The 23,627-nt window shown below is 37.9% G+C and overlaps 1 protein-coding gene across 1 annotated transcript in view; it reads left to right on the top strand.

Annotated features, from left to right (window-relative positions):
- The window catches only part of FRYL (FRY like transcription coactivator), a gene marked incomplete at its 5' end in the record, with an annotated part of 94,051 nt that overhangs the window by 65,765 nt on the left and 4,659 nt on the right, over positions 1–23,627 (top strand). Inside the window, 10 exons of the mRNA XM_084266690.1 lie at positions 1,066–1,227; positions 1,520–1,594; positions 3,114–3,290; positions 5,829–6,032; positions 6,899–7,069; positions 11,147–11,400; positions 12,461–12,668; positions 14,582–14,731; positions 16,684–16,782; positions 21,128–21,196. Of these exons, the coding sequence (XP_084122816.1) occupies positions 1,066–1,227; positions 1,520–1,594; positions 3,114–3,290; positions 5,829–6,032; positions 6,899–7,069; positions 11,147–11,400; positions 12,461–12,668; positions 14,582–14,731; positions 16,684–16,782; positions 21,128–21,196 (1,569 nt within the window). The remainder of the gene's footprint in view (positions 1–1,065; positions 1,228–1,519; positions 1,595–3,113; positions 3,291–5,828; positions 6,033–6,898; positions 7,070–11,146; positions 11,401–12,460; positions 12,669–14,581; positions 14,732–16,683; positions 16,783–21,127; positions 21,197–23,627) is intronic.

Raw genomic sequence — 23,627 nt, 5'->3', positions numbered from 1 at the left:
TGTAATTAGAGTCACACTGAAAGATAAATTCTGGGGGGGTTATGCTGTGTTTTTGCCTTTTCCCCCTTTTGAATGTCTGGAGAGTTAATTACTGAAAGTCAATAGGATTATTCTCAAGGGTATTTAAATTGTGTCAGAGAGCAGGGTAATGCACCTGGCTGTTGCTTGCAGCTGAACATTCCAGGCTTTCTTCAAATGAAGGGCTGTGCATTCAAGGGCTGAGAGGATTAAAACCCTGTATTTGGAAGGGGGGGAAATTTTAGAGGAGTAGGATACAGAATATAGCAACCTCAGCGTGAGATGGATGCAACTGGAGTAAAACCTCCTGTGGTTCAAAACAACACCAGTATGCCCAGTTAGAGTTTGACAGAACTGAAAATAATATATTAATGCAGCTGATGATCATTCTGTGTCTGAAAAGGAGGTGCATAGCCAAATGACTGCAGTTTAATGTAGGGATGTGAAAAATGTAGGAACTTCAGAAGTAATCAGAAATAAGGGCTCCTGGTCGAAGTTGACCTTATATGATTGGAAATATAGGTTTCTTAGGAGCATTATTTAAATTGGCAAGTGAATTCCTTTCTGGAAGTTTCTGTTAATGCAGGTACTTGAGACTCAACATGAATTCCCACAGAGTTCATTGGAGCAGCATTTGCTGTCAGAGGGCTGAATTTGATCTCTGATTTTCAGAATGTGTTAGTGCAGTTGCTGGTCTGTGAAAACAATTTGTTCATGTCTCTCTGTGATTCTGTAGAGAAGTTTTGCCCTTTTAAAACTTAGAACACAGTTGTTTTTAAAGTGTGTTTAAAAAGTGTAACTGGTTTGTCAGCATAATTAAAACAAACCCCACAAGTGGGCAGAATGGCAGCCTGCTGCGTAGGGTGGAAATACTCAGCCTTGTGTTTGCCAGAGTGCTCAGTGGATTAGGAATGGGCTTCATAGAATGCTTAGAAACAAAGAGACAAAACCTCCTACATGATATGCAATACTGAATTCTGAAATCAAATGCATAGCCTTGACTAGTATGGATTTGAATTTGAAGCAAGTATTTGTTGTCTTTGATAGACACCAATAATTGGGAATAAGTATGGTGATCAACACAGCGCAGCGGGCAGAAATGGGAAGCCAAAAGTCATTGCTGTCACCCGGAGCACGTCTTCAACTTCATCAGGCTCCAATTCAAATGCATTAGTTCCTGTCAGCTGGAAGAGACCACAGCTGTCTCAGGTATGTTGTGTCTCAGACACATTATACATATGTGATTGATGGTGTTTATGAATGTGTATTAAAAAAAAAGTAAATTTAAGTGTAACTTGAAGACTATATCGTGTCTCAGCAAACCGGTAAATGGGTGTGACATAAACTAAAAGCTAATACCGGTGAAAAGAAAAAGCAGTAAGATTCTTTTTAGAGGATGTCAGCATGCAAGATGACTGGTTAAAAATGCAGATGCTTTACATTTTTTCCTGGGCCTTCATCAGATGCCTTGCTATGTGATTTTCTTTGGTGTGTTTTTCAGAGAAGAACTAGGGAGAAGTTAATGAACGTGCTCTCTCTCTGTGGTCCAGAATCCGGTCTTCCCAAGAATCCTTCAGTAAGTGGTGATGATGGTTTGGTTTGGGTTTTAGATTTTAGCAGTGAGAATGCTATGGCATTTTCAGGTATTGGTGAAGCTACAAAGAGGAGTTTTTGACAAACTGATTTTGTTTCAGCAATTCACAAATCCAACTGCAGAATTAAAAAGAGATGGAATCATAAGTAATGAATTACTTTTATTCTTCAAGAAGTCCAGTGGGCACCATTCTTTACTAGACAGGTTTCAAAACAGTCTTTACGTTCAGCCAAAACTAATGTTGCCATCTCAGTGAATTTAGGTCAGTCTTATGGGGTGAGGTCTAGACGTTTTAAAACAAAGATAAATTACTTGGATTAATTATTAACTTTTATCTTACCTGGTTATCAAAATGAGAATTTTTTTAAAGCTTTTGGACTGGGACTCACATCTTCCCTCTCCAAATGAAATTAGTTGACTACTAAGGAGCTCTGTTGATCAGATTAATCCTTAGTACTTTTTCCTCAATGTTTTTTTCATTCTTTACAGAAGGAGCAGGACTACACTGCCATTCCAGAATAGTGTGTTTTATGTCTGAGGCCACACTATGAATTTGCATTGTCTCAGCTAGATGAGGGTGAACTAGGTTGTCCCCCTTCTGAGTAAATCTCTTGTCTAGTCCATTATGAATAAGATGCACTATAGAGAGTAGAGGTAGCAGTGGCCGAGAACTGCAAGGATGTTGATGCTTTATTGAAACTACCATTGAATCCATTGAAAATGAGCAGTGAATCACATGCCTTTAAAATAACATGGGTATCAGTAGGAACAATGATCTTAACTATTAAGTAGGCCAGTGGTAGTGTTTTGTTGTGCAGCACAGAAAAGACCTCCACTGGCATACTGAGCCCAATGATGGTGACAACATTAAGAAATTTTAACATAAAGTGAGTAACCTTCTTTGGCTGTCACCTAGAATATCATTTTTTACTGTGACATCAAAGTTCTTAACTGGGGAAAAATATTGATGTGAGGTGGATCTTTAATCTGGTGGAAGAGGTTTAAAATAAATAAAATTAGATGTCTGAAAGCTGAAACTGAAGATTTTTTAAATTAAAATGGAAATAAACAGCAAATTGTAATTTGTGAAGATCATCATCTCCAGAAGCCAGTGTTGGATGCCTTTTATAGGTATACACCCCTTCCATGAAAATGACACGGCCTGTATCACGTGAATGATGATTATGATGGATTTATTTATTTTTGTTAAGTTTGACTAATATTGTGGTTAAGAAAATGAAGGTTTTGGGATATATACATCCCTTTGTTTGTACCTTTGCAACTCTTAGCTAACATTAAAAAGAGAATGTCACTCGTTTAAAGATGTAGTTTATAACTCAGGTAGTCTTGAAACAAATTAGGATCTGTGCTTGCCCTAGAATTACCATCATAGAGCTACACTAACTGCCACTAATGCCATTAAATTACAGGAAGTGGGAAAATGATTTCTGGAGTTATGGAACTTGAAAGGTTTTATTTCTGGTTTTGTCCATATCTACAGGTTGTATTTTCTTCTAATGAAGACTTGGAAGTTGGAGATCAACAAACTAGTCTTATTTCAACAACAGAAGAAGTGATTCAAGAGGAGGAAGTGGCTGTAGAAGACAATACCAGTGAACAACAATTTGGAGTTTTTAAAGACTTTGACTTTTTAGATGTTGAATTGGAAGATGCAGAGGTGAGACCTTGGGATTTCTTCTGTGTATTTCCATTTGAGAACGTCTTAAAAATTAGGTTCTGTTGGTGCAATTCTAAGAAATTGGCAACTCTTTTAACTAATCCAGTTGGGAAGAATTTATGACATGATTGAACTTAACTTGCACGATAAAGAAACTTGTATCACAAACTTTGCAGTGTTATCTTGTTGCAAACTGTTGGGTGGTTTTTGGGGCAGAGTTTGGATTTGAGTGGGGAGGAGGTAAATAACTTAATCTGAAAGTGAAGTGATATGACAGTGTAAGCCAGTGACAGGATGAACACCTGGGTATCATTCAGTAAAAATTTGATTATGGAACAACCTTAAGAAAACAGCATAATCTTTGTTCCTGATGTTTCTGCATTTTGAAAACATGAAATACGACTTTCAACGTTACAAGCTGTATGCTATACTAACTCATTATATACAGTTGCCTTGGTCACTGCAGTTGTTTGCATTGACTTCTACATTTTATCTGGGTTGTTGCTGTTCTTATATTCCCTCTACTTCTCCTCCTGTCAAAAAGAGAAGGGAGATGAAAGAAAAATGAGTATTTCTATTTTCTTTCAGGCCTTTTGGTACAGTTTATACAAAATATTGACTTAGTAATGGAGACCCTTGCAGGTCATGAGTCAACAAGCTACTAAGAAGAATATCTGTTGAAACACTAAGATTGTCCTCATGGTTAATCTAGGCCTTTTTATGAAATCTTGCTTTGTTTTCTGCCAGTACTTTAGTTTTATCTTCCTGTGTATTACTTCACTTCAGCCAATCTTTGCATCTTCTAGGAGAAGTACAGGCTCACAATGGACTATTGCATATATGTGATCATACTCTACACAGATACAGTTTCTTATATTGAATGCAAGTAGTGAAACAGTTCAGAATTAGGGCTGCAGTATTAAATGTTATTTTAACACCAGATGGGGCTTTGCAGGTAGGATGCCAAAAGCTGAAAACTTTGCCAAACCAAGTTAATCTTCAACTTAATTTTCTGTATTATTCTAAAGCAGACTGTAATGAAGACAAGTTTCTTTCTCATTACTTGCCTGTTTGCACATGTAGTGTTATACTTAAAAAAAAAAAAGGCAGAGCACAGATTCTACAAATATTTATGGCATTACATATAATAATGCACTTTACATAAGAGCTATCTAGTTTTGCACCAAAAATATAGAATGCTTTTCATTGCTAATAAATAAACGTCAACAGTATGAGCTGGGGCTTCTACGTTAAAATCTTGAGTAATACTCAGATTAAACTTAAGTGCTTCAGCCTACAGTAGTGCTACTTCATTGTAGGTGGGGTTCTTTTGCTTTGCCATAACTTTTCACCTTTCTTGGAGCAAAACAAATCGCTGAGAGATTGCAAAATGTTTGCTTTGCTTATTTAATGCACCGTGATGATCTTTAAAGTCACTGTCAGAGATAGTCACTCTGTTTAGAGTGGTTTTGGAACCCATACTTGCACCTTTGGGGCTAGATGTGGTATTTCAGAACTGTCTGTAGACTGGAGAAGTGAACTGGTTGGGTTTTCCCTCTTATTTAGATGTATTGTTGGAGGTTGACAAAGTGCTTGAGAAAAAGCAAAGATCATAATTGTACTAGTGAATTAAACTATTAGTGTTTTGAATATATGGATTTGACTTGTTGGATCTTTGAAATCCAAGCATCCCAGCTTTAAAATGTGCAAACAGAAAGGATGCAGCTATTGCTGTTGAAGGTGCATTACATAAAACTCGCACAAAGTAGCTGGGGAAAGTTCATGAAGATACTGGGGATTTTACAACTTGTATACAATCAATGTTGATGGTACTTTGTCAGTTGGATGTGGTCAGTTTAGATTCATGTGTGTTAGTTAAAGAATTTCATCTCCTGTATGTTGAAACAGTTGCTTTACATGTCACGCTAGATAAAATGTACCATGAGCATGCTGGTTTTAGTGTTTTGTCGTCAGTTTGTTTATTTTTTTTAATCAATCTCCCATTAGAAAGAGAAATTATTTTAAATACCAGCTTTTTGACTAAAGCTTTTTTCCAGAGCTTGAATCAGTCTTTTACTGTTGGCAAATCTTATGTAATAAAACATTTTTCCCTGGTTCTAGAGTATCTTTAAGTGTTTGTCCTCGTTCTTTCTAATTCTATGTGTTTTCCTTTTTGCTAACCAGGAGCTGCAGGTAAGTTGCAGCCTGGTGCCCTGGCTTGTTCATCTGTTGTTGTCTGTGATGTGTTTGTACTTTCTAGTCAGATACATGAAATTGGTAGTGATAGAGTTCTAGATTATGTATCGAGTTACTTTCCAAGATGATATTCAAAAAACTTCTACCTCATTTGCCATGTATTTTAATTTATCTACAAATATAATTTAACAAGGTATTTAAAATTTTAATAAAATTAAAGGGCTGATTGAAACTCTGTTCATAACACATTTAGTACTTGTTTTTTCTGTGTTGCATTTGTGTATTAATTTTCTCGTGTTGGAATTCATACATACATATGTGTGCAAACTTGTTTTATTACAGGGTGAAAGCATGGACAACTTCAACTGGGGCGTTCGTAGGCGCTCGCTGGACAGTATTGACAAAGGAGACACACCGTCTCTTCAAGAATGTCAGTACTCTGGTAGCACACCCAGCTTGAACTTGACCAACCAGGAAGATACCGATGAGTCTTCAGAGGAAGAAGCGGCCCTGACTGCAAGTCAGATACTGTCTCGTTCGCAGATGGTAAGTTATTTTTCTGTGAAAGGAATCTGAGACCTTAAGCTTTCACTTGCACTTTTAATAGCTCACAAATTCAAACTAAGTGAACTGAAGAACTAAATTAATGCAGCTCAGCTTCTTTTTCATAACAGCATCAATGAAGGGGAAGAGTTACGTACCCACTTGTGGTTCATAGCAGGTTTACAGCTCTGGTGCAACATTCTTTTTTTGGGGTGTCGTTATACTTAATATATTTGTTTCAAAATAACTGCAAAAATTGCATGTGATATAAAGTGTGTGTCCGTCCTGATTCCTACCTACAACACCCCCCCCAAAATACCAAATAAGAATAAGAGCAGTAAGTGATCCCATGGGAGCCTCAGTTCTGTTTAACCATTGAAATTGCTCGTTTAATTGTGGATTTTGAAGCATCTGTACATGTAACTGAGGGAAATCAAGAATGCTGGGCACTCAGAAGTGCCTCTACAGTACATAGATGAAATTAGGAAAAAAAGTTACTGGACAGGGAGCAGCAGGTAGTATACCACTTTTCAGGCTTTAGGCAAAGTTTGTATTAAAGTTGCCCATAACAAAGAGCTCTGCTCTTGGTATTTTGGTTTAGTGTTTCACCAGTGCCAAAGACCTTTAAGAAAAAGGAAGGAAATAGTTTTTGTGATTCCAAGGATTATTTCAAATTTCTCTCCATAGTGAAATGTTATGGTAATACATGTGATGCTTGTAATGGTCTTAGTGTAAATAATATGTAAATAACTTCAAATAGCTACCCATACTGCAACAGCCTATTTCACAGTTAATGTGTTTTTTTCCTTGCAGTTTCTATGTTCGATAAACTATGAAGAATTTCATGTTTCTTTCTCTTTCCATCTTAGTTAAACAGTGATTCTGCCATAGATGAAACAATATCAGATCATGCTGGGTTATCACTTCAGTCTCAAGATTCCACTAGCAGTGTGGGAACAGAAGAGGTGCTTCAAATCAGAACTGAGACCCCAAGTTTGGAGGCTTCTCCTCTAGATAACTCTAGCAACCAGCTGCCTGAGGTGGGGAGAAATGTGGGCTGGTGCATGGCTGATTTGGGCTCCTTCTAGTGTTCAGTAGCAACTTTGGCTTTCTTTTCAACTGAATTTTTCATCTGTTACAATGATTATTTGATTTGCTTTTAATATTTGTAACCTGTTGGAATGTTCCTATGTTCCCTCGGTATGAAGACTACTTGGGATGGACTGAGGGAACTTACCACAGGTTAAAAATATTCTTGAAGGGCTGATAATGATCATTTCATGGTGCAGAATGAAAATAGGCTGATATTCAAGATGCTTTTACTTGATGTGGTTGAAATCCTTCTTGAGCAACATTTTCTTTCGAATACTCTTCCCCCCGCCCTCCCCCCCCCCCTTTTTTTTTTGCTTTCTTTGGGTTAATGTGATTGGTGCTATATGGGAATAAAACCTCAGGCCAGCTGTGTTAGCAGTTGGTTCCATTCAATAATCCCTTAAAAAAGGACCACAGATGCTAGTGGTGTACTTTTTTGGAAAGGCCTGTGTGGACTGAGACAGATTTCAAGATAATGGCCGCCTGCAAATCTGTGAGTATTTAGTTTCTTGGTTTTTAAAATACTTTAAATAAAAATAATAAAACCTCATTTTTATTTTACATATCAGCTGCTACAATTCTTACAATATTGAGCAGTTGCAGCTGTAACCTCAGTAATGTTGTTGTTTTTTTCTTGAAGTGGTTTGGGTTAGATTGAATTTTTACCTCTTCCTTTAAAATTATTGATGCTACTGACATTTTTATTTGAATAAGCATTACTTCAACTGAATATGCAGTTAATTATTGAGTTTTCCAGGGCATTAAGATGTTCCTCTGTGTATTTGAATGACCAGTGCATGGTTTGCACTTAAGAATAAGTCTTCAATCAGCTGGGTTAAAAGAGTCAGCTGTGACTGGTTCAGGTGACTGGGGTTTCTGAACAAAGGCTCTAGTCTGCCTGCTTGCTACCTAGAAATTCCTTCTTATTAACAGGCAAACCACTCACCTAGCTAGCATTTAATGAAGATAACTGTAAGAACAAAAGACAAAAGGGAAAGTGTCAGTGACTGATTTCCTGTGATAAAATCCTCACCTACCAGAAGTGTGACTTTTATAACCCAGTTGTTTTCCCACGTTTTTTACATTTTTCCTGTGTGTTTATCTATATGGTTTTTATGCTTTTTTAAAAATGTGTTTGGTTACGTTGCAGTTGATACCAAAAGTCTCAACTTTTGTAGATTTTATAGATTGTCCAGTTGCTCTGTTAGTGTTTAATCTGTGTCTACAACATGCACTTCTATTCCAATAGAATTTTGGGTCAGAAAGAACCTAATCTGGATGATTTTTTTCCACATAGGCTAGATGTTTTATGTTAAGATTTGAAAAGGGAGAAGCTGTATCTAAGATGGAATGTGACAGAATGAATTCCACCACGATATAACTTCAGTCTTCTCTGGTTTTTGCTTTGAGTACATTGTCAGCTGTAGCTCCTCTGTTCTTGTAGTTCTTTCTGACACCGCTGTTATACTTGGATTCATTGCTCTTTTGCAGCTCCCTTTATAAAATCACTATACTTCTGGTAATCCAGGTGAAAGCATCATACAGAAAAAGCACCAATGTCATCAAAAACTTTGAAAACACTTTAACCAGGCTGTAAAATAATTTCATGCCTAAGCAGCATCTGGGAAAAAATTGCTATATATGAAGAAGACGACAAAACAAAAGACTATGAATGCACTTGCTAAACATGGTGGTGTGTTCCAGGTTTACTTTGTGCTTGTTAAAGTACGGGATTCAATCAAACTTAGAAGTTTTCTTCAGGCACAACTCAGACACTCCAGCTACCTCTCTACAGGAGTCAGCTATCTAGTTGGATTTGGTTGCTAAAAGGGAGAGCTGGCTTTATGCCTCTTAACAGAGTGAGCTTGAAAATATGCACAATATCTACTCACTTTGAAAAATTTGTGAAGCCAGTAAATCTCATTTTGTTCTGAATTCTTACACTGCACAACTAGTGCAGTTGTGTTTTCTATCCTTATAACTCTGTCAACATAGGCATTTAATAAATGCCTAAACCCTGAAGCCATTATTTAAAAAGAAATGTGTTAGGTGCAGGGGTTCCTTGTTTCTCTTGTAGGGATGTTGAAGAGTTACATGAATACCGAACTGAAATGTAATTGCTTGGTTCCAAATAGTAGCGTTGTCCTCTGCAAAAAGGACATTCCACATTCCAGTTGAGAATTTACAGTCTAGCTTACAATAATATTTTAAATTTTGTACAATGAGTTTTTCAAGCTTAATTATATGAAAGTTTCTAAGATGATTCTCTGTTTTCCTCACTTGCACTGAGGAGTTAGGAGGGAAGGGTGTACTAGAAATAATTTTCCTTAAGTTCTGTGGACTTTTCCACTACGAAATTGCATTTTTAACATACTTGAACATTCACATTGATAATAAAGGCAAGATCAGCATTACACAGAAAACTAGAAATCAGGAGTCATGGCACTATGAAGATTAACTTAGCATTTTTTTAACTAATAAGTAGCACTTCAGTATTTTCTAAAAGCGTATCCCTCATGTACATCACCAGACATGATCACAGTTCTGTATCATACCTTAACCTCTATAATAGAATTGGATCACTACTCCAATCCAAGTCATTTTGCCATGGTATCGTGTGCCTCACGTTCCCGTGTGCCATAGCTGCTCAGTGTGGCACAATGGATGTTCTGTGCAATAAGTCCAGATTTAACTTTCACAAAAGAGGCATTAAAAGTGAGGTCGCTACCTGTCAAATGACAGCCAGGTCACATTGAGGGGTGCCATAGTCAAAGTGAGGTAAAGGTTAGGATCACTGTGAAAGAAAATGGCATAGTTATATAATATCTATGCAGTTAGTTATCTGTCAGAGGATCTATTTAGACTGATGGAAGCTATATTAGGAAGAACTAGGAAGATTAGATACCAGGAAGAAATCCTTTACTATGAGGGTGGTGAGACCCTGGCACAGGGTGCCCAGAGAAGCTGTGGCTGCCCCCTCCCTGTCAGTGTTCAAGGCCAAGTTGAATGGGGCTTTGGGCAGCCTGGGCTAGTGGGGGTGCCCCTGCCCATGTCAGGGGTTTGGGACTAGATGGGCTTTGAGGTGCCTTCCAGCCTAAACCAATCTGTGGTTTTAAGTGATGTGTATACTTAAGGCTGTCCAAAGGTTCGTTGACCAGTGTTGGACGTGTCAGTAGAGGAAGACCATCACACTAAGAATGAAAACGTGTGATAACTTGTGCCTTTAGGAAATAGCAAGTACAAGAAACTGTATTTTTATGCCACAGAAAAATCCAGTAAAAGGTTTCAAATGGATTCATTGTAAATTAACTAAATCTGAATTTCACTGTTCAGTGTAGCAATGTTAATGAGTATAATAATGCTAATGGAGGAAGAAGGAAGGGAGAAAGGATCATTCTCATATACCTGAGCTTTTAATCGCTAGATCTTTGTAATTGCCAGTGATCGAAAGCCTGTATTTAGAGATTGAGGGTAAAACCCTTGAAGCTCCCCACATTAATAGTAATAGCAAAATAATAAAAATAGAGGAACGTTCCTTTTCATTGTTTGTTTCAGTGTTCACTGTTGCTCAGTTGTGCTTTAGAAATTTGTTATAATGGAGAGCAGAAAGGAGAAGAAAGGTTCTGTGTTGGTTCCAGACCCCAAAGGCAAGCATGAGGCAGTCATTTTGGATGTAGAAAACTAAAATATGGAAGTCTTGATTGTGTGTGTTTGTGATTGAAATATATTTGAGGCTACTTACAGATATTTTTTTCTAGGAGTATCAACAGATTTAAGTAATTGTATATGTTATAATAAGTTGTATTCTAGGATATTAATGTTAATTGGAATTTATAAAGAGTACGCATAGACAGCCTGTCTTTGCTCAAGTAAAATTATGTGAACAATCCTAAAAGCTGAATGATTGAAGTAGAAATGGTTCTTTGTAAGCAATTTTTTAAATTCTGTTACTTTACCATAGTAAAAACTGATAATAATACTTAAGTCCTGGCAGTAAAAGTAATAAAAGTATGTTTGATTCACAGGAAGGCAGTTCAGCAGTGAGGGATGAACAGGTTAGCACTGCTAGTGAAGACACAGGGTTGTATCTACTGCAAGAACAACAGGACTGTCTGGTCTGTCACGAATCTCTTGAGTTGGAAGAGACCCCAGAACTGGCAGAAGCAGCAGCTCCTGAGAGCTATTCTGAATCTATCTGTGAAGAGGATGTCACTCTTGCTTTGAAAGAGCTTGATGAGAGATGTGAAGAAGAAGAAGCTGACTTCTCTGGTTTGTCTAGGTAAGATTAATATTGATTCTAAGTAACAGAAATTGCATGTTAACAGTGCATGAATCAAAGAAAGTTGCCTTTCTTATGATGTGAGGTTTTCTGTGAACCTCAGAATACAAGTATCTAGAAAGATGGTTTGCATATCTGAAATAATGGCTGGTTGGTTTTGCCTGCTGTGGCAAATAAACTCAGTACTTTGCTCAGCATTGTTTCTGGTACAGGGAAAACAGTCATGCAGGAAAAGATGCAGCTGTGAATGAGGTGGTTGTTAGAGAAAAATGGTGTTTAAAACATTATTTTAATAAACTGTCTGTGCTTGGACAACTCCCAAACGCATTTTTGCTGCCTCAGTAAAATTATACAAGAACTGGCAAAATTTATAACTCCTTGTAATAGAGAAAATTTTAACAATTAAGTTAATGATTGTTAAGTAGGAGCACCAAGTAATTTATAGTTTGATATTTTTATTGGCTCTTTGGCGCCTAATGGAAAGTATGACTGAGGAATGCTCTTTGAACAAAGGCCTGTTAAATTGATTGCCCATAAAACAGAAAGTGTTCCAATATATCTCCATTCACTTAGGATGTGACTTAAAAGAGTTACAGAATAGTATTATGCTGCTAAATGAGCTCTTGTGTTTCTCTTAAGGAAAGCTAAAATTTGCTATAGATACTGGTGGATCATACATTTAAGTTAATAAAAATTTGAATGTTTTTCAGTAGTGTGTATATATATATATATATAAAGCTGTATATAGCTACATATAACCTACAGATAGCCCTTCTGTCTATAGATATGTGTAGAAATAATGTGTTTTTATAAACTTTGGGGATATTTGAGAGAATAAGCAGGTTTTATATTTCAGAAGCAAAAGGTTTTGTTTCCTTACTCTTTTTCTTGGTGGACAGTTACCTTAGTTGATTGATTACTTTATGAAACACTATTCTAAATTCCAAATTCTTATCTTTTTCTTCTTACCAAAAGGAAAGTTGATTTGTTTTGGTTTGGTTTGGTTTTTTCCCCTGAAACACATACTGAGGAGTTAATTTCTGTTGTTTGCTACTCACAGTCAAGATGAAGAAGAACAGGATGGTTTCCCAGAAGTACAAACTTCCCCACCTCCTTCACCATTTCTTTCTGCCATATTGGCAGCTTTCCAGCCAGTGGCATACGATGATGAGGAGCAAGCCTGGCGCTGCCACGTCAATCAAATGCTGTCAGATACAGACGGGTCTTGTGCCGTCTATACATTTCACGTCTTCTCAAGGTTGTTTCAGGTCAGTGAATTGTCAGTGTGGTGTTGCTTGTCTGAAATCCTTTCCTTCTCCTTTCAAAACTTCTTCCCCTCTGTAACCGCAAAAGCCACAAGACTGTGGTGGTAAGACACCTCTAGAAAGCAGATGAAAAGCAGACAATAAACCCCCCATGTTGCTAAAAGAAGGTCATATGGTCATACACTGTTTTTCCATGGGATAGCTGCTGTATTTGTTGTCTAGGAGCGATTCTCAGGAAGGGGGAAAAAATAATCTAAAGAACACAGTTCTCTGCTGATTACAGAATTAATGCCTTCCTCCTGGGTTTTCTTGGGGTTCATTATTAAGAGATCACAGCTTGAAAAACATTAATGAATTTTATCTTGTATATGTCTTGTGAGGGAAGTGGGTTTTTTCTGCAGAGGATTGAAACACCAGGAGATCCACTAAAACTGGAAGTTTTAAATGTCACTCTTCTTAACTGTATTTACCTCATAGATCTGGCATCTAACACAAAATGCATATGACTTCATTCTTCTGGCTCCTTCCTTCCTATAAGTAGGGGATTCTATTTTCACATTTTCAAGGTGATACCACTTGGATGTATGTAATTTTTTGCAACTCTGTATCGAATAGGAGAAGCACTATTAATCCATTTTATTTACAGGCAATGTGCCAAGCGAGCTAAGAGCAGATTCAGTACTACAAACTGCCTTATGACTCCAACCCTTTCTAATATGTACAATATTAATTTTTCCTGATGTTTGGTATATCACAATTAATTTCTCAGTAAAAGCCTCACTTTGTTTTACTGTGCTAGCACACATTTTATCCCAGATATATGGGCAGGCTTAGGGTTAATAACATGAAGTAACTTCCAAGTGAAGAATTGATACTCTACTTTATCCATGAAATAAATTGTGCCTCTCTTCCCATTTTTCATTTTTAGTTGAACCAGGTACTTCGCCCCAGTGCTGTGAAATTCTTGTCACTGGTTTTAGATTTTTGGTTTTTTGCTTCCTCTAGACATCAGAGGTTTAGTTTCTGTGTATTATACCAAAGCTGCAGTTGCTTTTCAGACATTCAGTAATTTCCTGAAAGTAGTGAAACAGGAGTTTATATTCTCTTGTGTTCATTAAAGAGGGATCCAGGAAGGAAAATGAAACTTTGAGTCTTGATGGGATAGCTTGCAGTCAGCTGGACAGGTGGATACTCTGGGAGACGAGGCAATAGCAGTCCAGGGCTCGAGCCTGGGCAGAGAAGTGTTCCTAAGGAGTTGCTACTGGGAACAAAGGAAGGCTAAAATTATTAAATGAAACCCTGGAGGCTTTGTTTGACTGGACCCTTCCAGTTTGTTTTCTGGCTCCAATGCTGTGTTTAACTTTGCAGCTGTAAATATCATCTTTGTATAGTTTTAGTCTACATGTAACTACCTAGGCTTATGAACTAATACATAGGACCTCACAGTGTTGTATTTGACCAAGCCAACAGTCTACATAATCAAACATGATATACATAAGACTGATTTTTGAAGAAGGTTGAAACCCTGAGGGGGTGGCAGTTTTGGACACAGGTGGTGCCACACAGGTCATATTCTGACTCGTCAAACCCTGTGTATCATTTTCTACAATACACTTGAAAACAAAATGATCTGCTCTCTATACTGTGTAAGACAAATGCTGATGCTAAGGGCCTAGATGTGAAAGGAGTAATTGTCTTTATAGGTACAAGTTGGTTTGTATTTATTAACTGATTGCATTTTCTGGAGTTAGTTTTATGTAAATATTCAGAGCAATTACGTATTGATTTGTAGTTTAATGTCCAAATTATATGCTGTCATGATGGAAATTTTGCCCTGAAATTCTTAATCTGGAAAGCCAGAGGAGGGGTAATAAAATACAGTGTAAAATAAATGTTTTTTCTGATTTGATTTCCAGACAATTCAAAGAAAGTTTGTCTCTATAACCAATGATTCGGTCAGCTTCCTTGGAGAAAGTTTGCAGCGGATTGGAACAAAATTTAGAAGTTCTCTGGAAGTGATGATGATGTGTTCAGAATGTCCAACGGTCTTTGTGGATGCAGAAACGGTAAAAATCTCATAAACTCACACACTGAAATACCTGTCTGCTTCAACGTTTTCTGTGTAGCACACAAAGGGATGTTTTAACATTTGAAAATAGCAATCTCTGGGAAGATTTTCAGAAGTTTGAATAAAATGTGTTAATTGTACTTTTGCCTTTTAAAAGGTTGCTCTCTAATTTCACTAATTGAAACATCGCAATAATTTGGCGATTTAAAAAAACAAGCTTTAATAATAATTGAAAATAGGAAAGGAATTTAAATGTTAGGGGGCCACTATGTATCATAAACATTTGAAAACACAAGTGAGAAGTGTTTTTTCTCCAAAAATAAACTCCAGCTGTAACAATGAACAATACAGGAACTACTTGATTCTGGTACTAGTACTTAAATTCCCTTGCTATTCTTTAACTTCCCTGCTTGTTCATATGTATATTCTATATTCTTTGCAAGGAGAAGAATAAGGACGAGAACTTATTTAGCGGCATTTTGCCATTTTTAATTGTATTGCTTACATACATATTCATTGATGCATGAGAGAAACATATTATCTACAAATATGCCATGAAGGCTTTGAATTGTTTGTTGTTATTCAATTGAAATCTTGAGTTACAATAAATATTAATGCTGAGAAGTCAGCTCAGTGTTCAGCAGCAGTAAAAAATAGAAGGTATTCCAGCATAAATAAGAATAAATGAGACATCACTGAGCTAATGTACATATCCCCAGTATACCCACCCACATCCTGAATTCTGGGAGCAGTTTTGGTCCCCTTTTGACTCAGATTTGGCCTTTGATTGATTCAGAAAGCAGCTCTCAGCAGAAGGATGCCCCCTACAACATTTGATTCATTCAGAAAGCAGCTCTCAGCAGAAGGATGCCCCCTACAACAAAGCTTGGGTTCACAAGCCGTTTGGGAATGGCTGATGGGCTGCTGCTGATGCACGATGCCAACTGACGTCTTTGCACTTCGGTGCTATTGCATGCAGAGCACCACGGTGACACCGAGCCACAACTTGCTGCTTGGTTGATGTGGGCACAGGGGTTGGGAGGAGCAGTGTCTTAATGTGGTGGTAGAGTAATATTCTTGAGGCACTTGGAAAAGCATATAAGCCTCATTCCTGCCCCTGCTTCAGTAATACAGGATGCTGCAATTCTCCATGTAACAGTTTTGTTATCACAGCTTTGAGCTTTTGCTTTCAAGATGAACAAGAGGTACCAGGGAACAGGGATTGGAGAAGAGTACAGAGCTCTTGGTGTCTGCAAAGGGTGACCAGCTTGAGGGAGGAAGCATCATGTTAGAGGCATAATTATTACAGAAAGTGACAAGGCTTAATAACAAAAACCTAAATGGAAATAAAGCTGCAGGGAGAAATGGTGTGGAGCAAAGTGGAGGTAGCAGCCCCTGAGGGAAAAAGAGATTTTGAAACTATGTTGAAAGTTGTCAATGGTATAAAATTCTTCAAATATCCAACAGTTCCTGCTTTGACAGTTCTGGTTCCCACAGACTGAAGCTTTTGCTAGTGGTATAGTTCCTGTATTGAGAAGGGCAAGCAACCCTCGCTTCGACACTCCTTAGGTTTCTACAGGAGCAATCCAGCAGTACCTTTTTGTCCTGCTGCAAGCTTTTCTATTTATACCAGCTGTGTGTATATTAAATACTCTCTTTCTTTTTGAAAGACGTAAAAATCCCTTTGAAATCTTTCTCTTGGAAGATAACCAGATATTGCCCTTATTTAAGAATCAGAGCTATTGTTCACTGATTTAACAGGGATACAGCCACATGTGCTAGTTTGCTAACTCAAAGGTGTCACAAATGATCTGTAACCAACTAGTTCTCATTTAATTGTCTTTCCAAAGGTGACTTAGAATTTCTTATTGTATAATTTAGATATTAGAGTATATGGATTGTAGTCAGACAGTACATGACTACAGAGAGGTGATTGCTTTTGTCTTCCAGCTAATGTCTTGTGGCCTGCTAGAAACATTGAAGTTCAGTGTCCTAGAGCTCCAAGAACACCTGGATACCTACAATGTCAAAAGAGAGGCAGCAGAACAGGTGAGTCTGGTATATTTCAAAACAAAAAATATTAAAACCTACTTAGCCTGAAACTGTTGTAGGCCTTATCTCTCAACACAGGGATCTAAAAGTAAAATCTGAAAGAAAATCCTGTTTTTTTCTTACTACTAATCTGAACCCAAGGTTTTTCTTACGTGCAATTCATGTGAATGCTTAACATTGTGTTGTTGTTTTACCCTGGCTGAGAGCTGAGATCCACACAGCTGCCTGCTCTTTAAAGGAAAAGAACAGGGGAAAGGGGGGGGGGGGGGGGGGAGAGGGAGGCAATGGAAGGTAAGAGGAAGGGGCAAATAACAACCCCAAAACCAAGAAACCAAAAGCCCGTGGGTTGGGATAAGGATAGTTTACTAAAATAGCAGAAAGATAAAATGTAACAACGCTAACAGGACTTAAGAGCAAAAATATATGAAGCTGTTGATACACAATACAGTTTCTCACCTAACCCACAACTCAGGCCGTGCCACCCAGAGCTGTCCCGGAACCCGACCGTCCCCCAAAAACCGCGCGTCCCGGAGCCGCCCCCTCCTCCTCCCATCAGCCCCCTTTACACTGAGCAGGACGTAATTGGCATGGAATACTCTCTTTGGCCAGTTTGGGTCACCTGTCCTGGCTTCGTCCCCTCCTTTCTCATGAATAGAGAAATATGAAGAACTGAGAAAGTCCTTGACTGTCTGACAGCAACTGAAAACATCAGGGTGTTATCAGCACTGCTTTCATTTTAACTCCCAAACACAGCATTCCATCCGCTGCTACAAAAGAAGTTAACTCCATCCTGACCAAAACCAGGACACATTGAGCAAATGTATTAGCCCTGGGAAAAGCACATTCCTCATATAAAAATCCTCTTTTGACAATACTCAAGTGCCTTAACACCCAGAGTATTCAAGGATCAAGTAAACTAAAAAAAAAATCAAGGAAGCAATGCATTTTATCCTACTATAGATACTGACTTGTTGCTCAGCTGAATAGGTCTTTAGACGACTTCTTGTTGACTGGATCTCCACCAACTTGTAATGGGAGCGTAAACAGCTATTGTACATAGGCATATAAATTTAGGTGTCTTATCCTGCAGCTGGATTCCATTGAGGCTGATGTTTATGTCAGTTGTTTAGAGTAGTACAGTGTATGTGTTAGTGGTTACATTTTTTTTGCAAAGCAGCACAAAGTTGATAAGTTGAAAATTTCTGTAGTGAGGGTCTGTGTATTTGGTTTTGTGAACCTTTGTGTGAAGTTCAGGAAGGAAGATCCTGACTTCAGAACACTGGAACAGGTACCATTTCTATTTCAAGAGCCAAAAGAAAACATGGATATGCAATTAGTTTTGTAGGTACAGGGAGAGAGAGAATATATGGGACTTTTGTTGTAGAGAGAAAACCATTCCTAGGAAAATTAGACACGTGTTTGAAGGAACTTGCTACTGATCCTGACAGCCCATGAGGCCACAATGGCTGTATAGGCAGGTTTGAGTGATGTGAAACAGGATGAGAATTCAAGCCATGACATCTTGTCAGAGCTGTATTTTGCAGCACAAGTGGCTCCATGTTTGTTGATCGTGCTGAGTTTATTAGGAAATTACATCCTCTGCCTTGCAAAGATTGCTGACAGCTCACCTGCTGAACAGTTACCCACTTTTTTGTGAAAAGGATCTCAAAAGAAACATGGTTTTCTCAAAGCCAATGCTGAAGGATGCCACACAGTAGTGTTAATGTAGATAAACTGTTTTCTAGGATCCAGGCCAGCATTTCTGCTAAAGAATTGCATCATTTTTTTGCCCTGCTCTGTGGTAGTAACAATTTATTTGTAAAAGAACTCATGAGGTCTAATATAATGAGCTACATTTTGCCATTTAGGGTTAATGAGAAACAAAGTGCTTATCTAATGGCTAAGTTTAGCTTACTTAATGTAATATGTAGTATCTGACAACTTCTGATGTGCAATGCTGTCATCACTTGTATGAGAAAATAAGGTATTTCATTCCTCATTTTAGAGAGCAACAGAGAGGCTGACTTATTTGCCAAAGGGCCAGACAGGAAAATTAGAGACAGGGTAGAGAAGAACTTGTGTGTGTCTGTGGTGTCTGCTTGCAGTGGTGACTATCCAAACATCAAGGAATTCTCCTGGTATAAACCCCTCCTTTAGCTTACAGTTTATCACAGCAATGATGAGTGGCATTGTTTGGTTGATTTGTCAAAGTACGATGAGTTAAAACTGCATCCCTTTCAGACCGGGAACTCACTCGGTGTCTTTTTAGCTAATTTTGCACTACCACACATCAGCATAAATCCCTACTGGGTATTAAGAGCTTGTGTGCATTTTATTTTACTTGATAAAGGAACAGGGGTATCAGTGAGATGGCCTCTGTCATCTTATCATAGTGTTTTTCTGTAGTGCAGCTGTCAAATGCACCCAGTAACATGTTTCTCTGGTCAGCCTGTTTTCTGCCACAGGATTTGAGAGTGACTGGTGCAGGGGAAAGTTCACCAGATTAATCGTTCTGAAACATTTTGCTAGGGTTTTATTTTTGTTTAATCATTTATAAATAGGCAGAAGCAGTGCTGAGGAAGAAGAAATACATAGCTTTGACCAATCATTTCTGACTCTTGATAGCATGTCATTTAGCTAATTGAGTGCGTTATTTACGTATTTCTTGAACATGGTAATTTAGAAGTGACTAATTAACTTGGATAATTTTTTTTCTAAAACATTTTTAAAAAGCATTTCTTAATCTGAATTTCTGTTACTGCAGGCAATTGTGTAGCCTATTCAATCTGAGCATATTAAAGCACAATACATAATGAGCTTATTGCAGAGCCTCACTTTTTTCACAGTGTGACCAAGACCAAGCACATATTTGCCTATATTACGCTTTCAGTAATGCTCTTCACCCTCTGTCTTCATAGGAGATATATGAGGGAAACTGATGTAAAGCAAACATATGAAGAAGGTTATTTTATCACACAATCTACTGCTATTACTAAAGAGAATGCTTAGGTCTTTCCACCATGCTGAACAGAAATTCTTTAAAAATCTTTTGCAAATTACTTTTGTCACCATTTTGAAGCTACTGTTCTATTTTGTTACAAGGAGTCTGCTTTAACTTCATATTGGGGCAAAGATGCTGAATCAGATAAATGTAAGAGAAAATACAATGTTATGTGTATATCATAACATTCTGGGCATAGCCTTTATTCAGATGGGATTTGAGATTAAAAAAAAGATCTTAAAAGGGCATGTGTGTGAAAATAAATACTAGCTTCCCAGTTGCTGATGCTCTTTGTTCCAGTGCAAACCGATTCCATCGTTACCGATGGATGCTGTCAGATAAAAAGAAAAATGAGATTTGCTGTGTACATTGGTATCCATGTCACTAATTGGAACTGACACTGCGGTGTTTAGAGAATTCCATTTCTCCTCTTGATAAGCACACAGGCCTAGTTAATTCACTAAGTAACCTTTATTAAATTGAGCAGATGGGAAATCACATTTTTCTTTTTCTTCCATCAGACAAAGGTTAGAAAAAGGTCACTAAGATTTCCTGTGAGACTCAAGATACCAAGCACACAGTATGCTAAATTATTCTTCTGTGGACATATAGAGCCTGTTCTTAATTTCAGAAGATAATCTGCACTTTATCTCAACATGACGCATTCCCCTTTCAGTAATACCTGAATTACCTCATGCTTGCAGTTGCTTGCACTGAGCAATGGGCTGGGCACTGTGTCAGAGATGGTCATATTGCCCAGTAGGAGCATGTTTGATTCTGTGAAGGCTTCATATTAGCACTTCAAAATTTGCGTGGCTGGTTAAAGCTTGAAGAGGATCTTACCCACTGAAATTAATAAACCTGTTGTCTGTTATAGGAACTGGGGTTAAATACAGCTCAGTGTTGGTGAAATAGAGGGGAATCTGCATGTTTGCATTGTGTAATGGGAGAATAGTTCTGTGTTCTAAAGGCTGAGATATCATGTTGGTGTAAACAGTGTGCTGCAAGTAAAGAGAAAGTATGTTCTCATATAATGAAACGTCTTGTCACTGTAACAGTATCCAAGTGCAGTCACAGATGAGTATTTATACTAAAGCATGCTGTCCCCATCTGGGGGAATGAAGGCTACAGTAAATTTACTGGGGACACAATAAAAACTGCAAAGTGATACCTATTGGCAGGAAATCATTAGTGCAAACCACATTGGTAAACAATAGATTTTCTATCAGTTTCTTCTGTAATCTGCTGTTTTGCAAGACTTGATGAAGTGTCTTAGGCGGTTTTAGCACAGTCTTCAGTTTGTTCTGTTTCAGAAGATATTTAATCTTGTTTATTTTGCAGTGGCTAGAAGACTGCAAAAGGACATTCGGTACCGATGATGGTATTCATGGCACCAACACAGATGCCCAGGTAGGTGTATGTCAGCTGTGAGTCTCTGGATATGAGACTGAAAACCATCTTTATATCTATTGCACAAAAATTCCAATATTTGCAGGGAGATTAAAAAATGTATGAAAAGCTTTTCATTTCAGTTATCATACCATCTTTTGGAAACTCAGATTCTTACAAAGCAGTGGTGTAATAAAAAGGGCTCTTTTTAATAAAAGTTGGCAACCCTTCTTGGGTTCTAGACTTAATAACACTGAGTAGATAAGCAGACTAGATACCATCTGTGTTCCATCAAGTCTGCTTTTCTGCAGCTGTTTCTAGAAGAAAAAAAGATTAGCATTCTGCTTATATGCTCAGATAAACTGTCTGGCCAAAAACTTGTACTGAATTTAATATAATTAGTACTATATAAAATACACGTGACCTTTCTGGAGCTATTACTTGGGTGGGAAGGAACAGGGAGTAAAGTAGCAGCATGGCAAAAATCTCATGAAACACTTCTGTCAAAATAACTAACAACAGTAGGTGAAGTAGCCTACTTTGTATGCATTTGCATGGCAGTCATCCATGTTTAATATTACTAATTGCTATAGTGAGTAGAAGACACTTTAAAAAAAGATCAGTAGCTTTGTAATATGGACGCTGTAGAGAAACAAGTAAATCCAAAAGCTGGGTACAAAGAAGTCTGCTGTCTAGAGTCCTGTAATAATAACAGTGAAAGATGTAAGAAAGAGTTGCAGATAGCAGATGAACTTAACTGTTCACAATGACGTTTTCACAAAAAAACCCAAATCCAAGCTGATAAAGTGCATGGACTATTTCTTCTTTTATACAGATGCACCTGCACTGTTAGAGTAGCAAAATGTGTGATAATATCCTGTTGATTTCTATATTGCATCCAAGTTGCACATTTTAAAAAAAGACTTTCCTCTGGATGAGTATAGGTCATGCAGCAAAATAATATGCTGGTGTTTGCAAGGGGTTTGCCTTGCCTACAAACACCACGTTTAGAGTTTTTTACACTCGGTTCACATCACGGCATACTGACTGGTGTGTGGTTAGAAATATGCAACAACATTTACTATTACAATACAGTTGATGTTCTATAAATAAAAAAGCAGCACTTACACCAAGAAACTGTGCTAACATGTAACACTTTGAATGTAACTACGTTTATCCCAAAGGTAAACATAGCCAGGGAAACTAAGAAACAGAGGGAATTCCAGGTGAGGCATTTTTCTCATGTCCTTCCTGGTATCTGCAGGGTTTGAAAATAACTCCTCCTCAGATGCTGTGTGGCCATTCACATTCATTATTTGTGGGGACCTGTTTACATTTTGTATTTCAGTCCTGTCCTGCAAGACCTGCTGGCAGTGGTTTCTGTATGTGCTCCTTGCACTTGAGGTTCAGTTAAGATCTTTTAAAGTATAGTATCCGTCAAGAAATCAGAGTCCTGTTACCCTGCTTCGTAAATATATACAATTTATAGAAGCTCTAAATTTATTCACAGAAGCTTATAGTGGCTTGGCAGGAGACTGAGGAGTTATCAAGTGCAAGATCATTGTTTCAGAAGTCCTTGCATAAATGGAATGGGAGGCTGATAAATCTTTCCAGTCAACCGGTTAATGCTGAATATATATTTAGTGTTGCCTTGCTCAAGAAAACAGAGCTGCTTCACTCAACAGATATTTTTCATTCACTAACACAAATAAGATTTTCCTGCTAATTTTTAGCACTGTAGTCAATACAGCTAAGGAATAGTGAGATGGATTCTGTTCTGGCTCGTGCGTTGCCAGCAGACCTGCAGGTAAATCTAATTACTGGATTGTTGCTATTGGTACTTACACGCGAGCCTGGAAGAATGCATCTGGGCTCTGGCTAGACTGTTAGGACAGGGCTGGCAGGTAGAAAAATCAAGATTATTTCTCAAGTGAGCCAAGTGTGTGAAAGACACTGGAGCAGCACAAAGCCGTTGTTAAAGGAAAACCTCTCTTGACATTTTAGAATAGCTATCAAGGTGTGATTTTGGGGAGAGGGGTTCTTCATGGCTCACAGTAATAATGAGACTTAGCTTAAAGAACACTGGAACTGTAAAAATATTAAGTAATTGACCCTGCCATTCCTCACAGTCGGATTCTTTGTGCTTCATTAAAGTGAGTCATAGAATTCTTGATGACTTTGGCTGTTCAGCATCTCATCTCTGCAGCATTCTGTGCATCAGACGTTTGTGCTTATGTAGTAATGGTGCTATGTATACAATGGCACAGAGTACAGGACAAAAATATGCAATGTTTATAGTCCTTTAAGCACATAGTGTGTACCTTATACACATTGTGTATTACTATGTGATTAGTAAAGCTCAACTCCTTCTCCCTATTGGAATCTGACGTGGGTTGCATCTCCATGTTACTTGCTGAAATGCCATCAGCACAGCTTAGCACTTCAGAAAGCA

The sequence above is a fragment of the Gallinula chloropus genome (assembly GCF_964237585.1).
Source record: "Gallinula chloropus genome assembly, chromosome: 7".
NCBI lineage: Eukaryota > Metazoa > Chordata > Aves > Gruiformes > Rallidae > Gallinula > Gallinula chloropus.
This window is presented reverse-complemented; position numbering and strand designations above follow the sequence as displayed.